General features: G+C 55.3%; 1 protein-coding gene and 1 pseudogene across 1 annotated transcript; one reads left to right on the forward strand and one right to left on the reverse strand.

Moving 5' to 3' along the window:
• Window position 1: 1 nt before the first annotated feature.
• On the forward strand, window positions 2-3153 carry CMTM2 (CKLF like MARVEL transmembrane domain containing 2; the record flags this gene model as incomplete). The annotated part of the gene is made up of 4 exons (XM_006155620.1): window positions 2-298; window positions 420-578; window positions 2247-2348; window positions 2764-3153. Coding segments are annotated over 4 exons (801 nt in total), but the record flags the coding sequence as incomplete, so codon positions are not given.
• Window positions 3154-4373: 1220 nt separating this feature from the next.
• Window positions 4374-4618, reverse strand: LOC114009103 (small nuclear ribonucleoprotein G pseudogene; annotated as a pseudogene).
• Between the last annotated feature and the right edge of the window lie 833 nt (window positions 4619-5451).

Below are 5451 nucleotides of genomic sequence, written 5' to 3' on the forward strand. Positions count from 1 at the left end.
GGCCGCCTCCACTAAACCGGCGGCCAAACCTCCCCCCAAAGCTGGGTCCGCCAAACCTGCGGACGCCAAAGCCGCCGACCCCAAAGCCGCCGCCGGGGCGCCCAAACCCAGGGAGTCAAAAAAGATCAAGGACGATGAATCATCATCATCATCAGAAGACCGGCCAAAGCCGAAGTCGGTGCAGCCCAAGCATGAAGTGGGGACGAGGAAAGGCTGTCGCCGCTACCGGTGGGAACTCAAGGACAGCAACAAAGAGTTCTGGATCATGGGGCACGCCGAGGTCAAGATCCTGAGTCTGGTGAGGGGTGTCCCTGAGCGGGGTTCCATGCCGGGGGTGGGGGAGAGAAGGAGCGGGCTGGGGCGGCCGAGGGCTTGGGGCGGTGAGAGCCTGGCCGCCGGCTCAGCGCCCCTGTCTGCAGGGCTGCCTCATAGCGGCGCTGATCCTGTTCAACGCCACCACCTCGCACCCGCTCCTGACGCTCATCGTCACCATGGAGCTGTCCATTTTCGCCTTCTTCATCATCCTCTACAGCTTCGCCATCCAAAGATACATGCCCTTCATCCTGTGGCCCGTGTCTGTAAGTGGGGAGTGCCGGCGACGGGTCCCTGTTCTGAGAGCCTGAAGTGACTGAACGGACACCTCACCCCCACCCTCATCGGCGCTGGCCTGCGCTCACTTCCACATGGGCTCAGGCAGGCGGCCGGAGCCAGGCAAAGGCTCTGTGGGTACCTGGTGGTCAAATTATAAGGGCCTGAGGCTTGGCTGTCCTCTGAGAAAGGGGAGGCAGAGCCGTTACCCCTAACCCCTGTGCCAACTCACACCTGCTTGGGGAGATCACGCACCCTGTCCCCAGAACTCCAAGAAGAAAATCAATCTCCCCATCAATTTAGTGAGATAAAAATGAGAATTAAAAAAAAAAAACAGTCATTTCTGGGGCCAGCCCCACAGATTGGTGGTTAAGGAAAGCCAGATCCCACACCATGGACCGTGGTTAGAATCCCAGTCCTGGTGGCTTAAAAACCATGCTGTTTGGTGCCACCCCCAGGGGCTGGAAGGAGGCGGGCTTTCTCCCTTTCCCCTTTTCTCTCTCTTTCTTTGTGTCTCTCTCTCTCTCTGAAAAGCACACATGCCCACCAGTAATTAAAAACTATATACATACATTAATTAAATACATAACCAAATAAATGAAAGATCTCTGTATCGAAAGATGTTCAGCCCAGAGTAGCCACCCAGTGGAAGGAGACAGGTGGGCAAGCGGCCCAGCTGCTTCCAGCCCGTCCCTCATCTATAACAGGGACCGTAAGAATCTCGTTTAGTCCTGAGGACTAAACAGAAGGCAGCAGGAGGGGTCGCACATGACCGCAACCCACTGGAGTGCTTTCTCTGTCTCTCTCTCTTTGGTGACCACATGTGCCCTCTGGCAAAATAAGGGAGGGGAGGAAAGACCCATGACAAAGTGGCCAGCAAAGGAAACCAGCAGAAAATGACAAAGGACAAGTGCGCATCGTGGACCACCACAGGGTGGGCTGCCTCTCGCAGGGAGGCGCGGTTTGGCCCCAGACCCCTTACCCCAGGAGTGAGAGGCGAGGAGGTTGGCTGCTACCGCTAAGGTCTGGCCAGCTCTGAGATGTTCGGCTGTGCCTTATCGCTAGGAAGAGGGAAACAAGTCTGGAGTGTGACAGAGCCCGGAGCCTCGGGCTGGCCAGAGGGGCTGGTGAGGAGGAGGTACAGCCCGCAAAGAGGGAGGAGGGAGTAAGGCAGGGGCAGGGGTGTAGGCAGCTGCCATGCTCCTGTGAGGGGCTAGAGCTCAACAGCCTCCTGCCAGCAAGGAGCCCCCAGGCTGCAGAGAGGGCAGCTGGCCCTTAGGGCAGAAAGGTGATGGGCACGGTACCCAGGAGAGACACATTAAATCTCAGAGTGGCACATTTATTTAAACAAGGATTGGTGGAGGGAACGTAACCACACCCCAAGTGGGCTATGTCACAGATGAGGTACAGGAGAGGGGGTCACACCTTCATGGGCTTAAGCCTGAGGGCAGTTAAGCACCCTGGGCTCTGGGGCTCAGCTCAGTGAGCACAGCCGAGGGGCCCAGGCTTGTGTGCCAGCCTGGCGTGCACGTGTCTGTATGGTGCCATGTCAGAGCAGGGGAAGTTTCCAAAATCATTCCTGCAGAGTAAGCATCACCGGGCCAGGGGTCAGTGGGGGCCCAGGCTCTGTGGAAGGCTGGTCACCTCTCCTACGACAGGACCTCCTTAACGACCTGTTTGCCTGCGGGTTCCTCGTGGGAGCGGCTGTCTTCGCCGTGAGAAGCCGGAAGACCATGCCCGTGCAGTACTTCGTCGCCGTGGTGAGTCCTCGCACGCCGGGCTGTGGGTGTGCTCTGCGTTCCCTCCTGGGAGTGGGTCGTCCTCCCTCTGTAAGGAAGCTTTCTCTTCTTTTCACAAAACTCTTGGGATCAAAGCAAAGTTTCAAAGTAAAGTTGGTGTTTCCAGTGGAGAAGCCATCGGAATGGGGGGGCTCCCGGGCTGCTGGCTGCAGAGTGAAGGGGGCCCCACCCTGTCTGGGTGTAAAGAGAGAAAAGGAAGAGAAGAGATGCCGGGACAGGGAGCAGAGCGAGCTGAGGCACGGGGAGGAGGCGCCCTGGGAGCTCTAGGGGACACGGGGTGTGTTAAACGGCATCTGGTGAGTGAGAAGCAGGGAAGGAAACACCTGGGCAAAGAACAGCCAAGGCCACGAGCGAGCGAGGCCCTTTTGTTTTCCAGGTCCTTTGCGGACTGGCTGGATTTTTTGCTTTAATCGATATGTGTCTTCAAAGAAATCACTTCAAAGGCAAGAAGATCAAGAAGAACATACTGGTCCCCCCGCCAGGAAAGGATAAACCACCAGAGCCAGGCAAGGGAAAGGAACCAGAGAAAAAAGATACAGAGAAAAAAGAACCAGAGAAGCCCAAGGAAGCAGACAAGGGAAAGGAAAAGGAAACAGTGAAGGGGAAGGGAAAGAAATGACGGAGACCCCCGTCCTCAGAAACGGCAGCGTGTTTCACAGCACAACGGATTTCCGCTGTCTTCCTTCCGGAATGACTTTCTTTTCCAGTTTAATGACCACCTTTGTTTGCAATGGAAGTTTCTCTTTAAATGGATTTAAAACCTAAAGTTGATATAAACATTCTTTTGTCCATCTCACCACCCCCACCTCCCCAATTACGAAAGGTTATGATGCAGAGGGTGGAGCTGGGCCTGGGACCCACGGCTCTCTCAGTGTGCTCGTAGGCTCCCAGGCACGAAGACTTGGGGGCCAGATAATGGGGGAGATTGGCTGTCAACACTGACTAGCCAAAACTTTGTATGGGAGTTTGGCACCTTTAACCAGCACGCCACCTGCTATCCCCTGGACCCTGCAACTTGAAAAAAGACGCCAGGCAGGGACCAGCAGTTGGTGTAATGGCTATGTAGTCGACCGCGGTTCGAGTCCTGGACTCGGTGGCTTAAACTCACACCGGGTGCGTGTGCATGTGTGCCCAAGATCCCGAGAGGAGAACGGAGGAGAAGAGATTGCGGTGTGACCATCCCTGCTGGGGTGGGAGGGTGATTTCTCACTTTCTGTCTCTCTGTGTCCTGGAGAGCGCATGTGCACTGTAGTAAAAACCTCTCCAAAAAAGAAAAAGAAAAAGATGCCAGGCACATGTGTGCCCCAAATCCTGAAAGGAAGAAGGAATGAGGAATGAAAGGAGATTGTGGCGTGACCATGCCCCATGGTGTGCTTTCTCACTTTCCCTCTCTCTGTCTGTCTGTCTCTGGTGAGAACATACACCCTCTGGAAATGTGTCTTCCATGAGAGGGAAAGATTTTGAGAGAGAGACAGAGAGAGGTAGGTACCCTCAACAGGGTCTTCATGCCACGATCCAGCCTCACCCTCAGCCAATCCATTCCCCAGCATGTGCGTAAGGCCAGTGTGCTCAGGGCGCCCTTCCCATGTGGGCCTGTTGAGTTATTGCTCCACCACTGCCTAGCCCTACATTATTATTATTATTATTATTATTATTATTATTATTATTGTTTGCCATAGGGTGCATTCCCTTGCCAGAGAGACAGTGACAGTGAGAAATAGTGCCCCAGGGGGGATGGCCATGCCGCAAGCAATCCCTTCTCTTCCATTCTTCTCCTGAGAGATTTTCAAGTCACCAGATCTGAGATGCCAGCAAGGGTTGGCCATGTGGGAGTCCAGAATCTAATTGCGCCATCTGCTGGCCCCTCTGCATTCTTTTTTTCTTAACAAAAAGTTTATTATGGAAATGCACATGACGTGATTTTTACAACCGTAAAACAGGTCCGTTGACGAGGGGACATGGGTTTTTCTGTTGGACAGCCATTATTTACACTCGTTCCAAGGCTTCTAACATGATGATACTATTTCCTCGTATTACCACCACTCCAGTGCTGTCCTGTTGCCCACTAGTTGCCATCTCCACACATTCATCTATCACAAGATTCATAAATGGATCAAATCCCCGCAATATTCCTTGGACTTGTCTGCCGCCATTGAATTGCAATGGTAACTTCTTGTCCATACATTTTTTCAATTCGGGAGGGTGAGCTTTGCTCATGGTACCAACTCGGCGGGCTCAGGGATGCCTCTGCATTGTTTTTTTAAAAGATAAGAGTCCCACCAAGTTGCAATCCTCCTGCCTCAGCAGGTCAGCTTGGGACGACAGGCACCAGCCATGACGCCCAGCTCTTTCTTCAGCCAGCTCTAGCTATGGTGCCTAGGCCGTCCTTGAGCTCATGATCCTCCTGCCTCAGCCTCTGGAGTGGCGAGGGTGATAGGCACACACCACCACTCTCAGCCTTTACGTTGGGCCAGGCCTCCCAGGGAGCTCAGCCTGCAGAGCGCTGTGGCAGATCGTGTGAGTTCAGCCTGCAGAGCGCTGTGGCAGATCATGTGTGTGTGTGTGTGTGTGTGTGTGAGAGAGAGGGGGGGGGGGGGGGGGGGGGGGGGGGGGGGGAGGGAGGGAGGAAGGGGCAGAGGCTCCGGGTGTATGCGTGGGAGTCCTCCCGGGGCTGGCCATGGACTGGAGCAATGGCCAAGGAAGTCGAAGGAAAACTCGAAAGACCCAGAGAGGGGATGGAGTTGGGGGCCTGACCGCGCAGCCCAAGCCGTTGCGGGTACTAGACGGGTGTCTTTGTTGCTTAGACGCTTAGGTTCCTGAGTCCTGGACACGCGCACGGGCAGGAAGTTAGACCTGAGACAGCGAGTGTAGACAACTCTTCTGGGCAAGGATAGGTGGGAGCTCCGACGGGGTGTTCAGGATCGCAGGCGGTCAGGACAGAGGTGAAGGGATGAGGGAGTCTGAAGGGGCTCCAGTCTGCACCGCGGCGGGTTGGGCCTGCGCCAGCTCCAGCGCCAGCAGGCGGGGGGCGGGAGGGGGTCGGGGGGGGGGGGCGGGCTGGGAA

Source organism: Tupaia chinensis, unplaced genomic scaffold, assembly GCF_000334495.1.
Source record: "Tupaia chinensis unplaced genomic scaffold, TupChi_1.0 Scaffold000463_1, whole genome shotgun sequence".
Classification (NCBI taxonomy): Eukaryota; Metazoa; Chordata; class Mammalia; order Scandentia; family Tupaiidae; genus Tupaia; species Tupaia belangeri.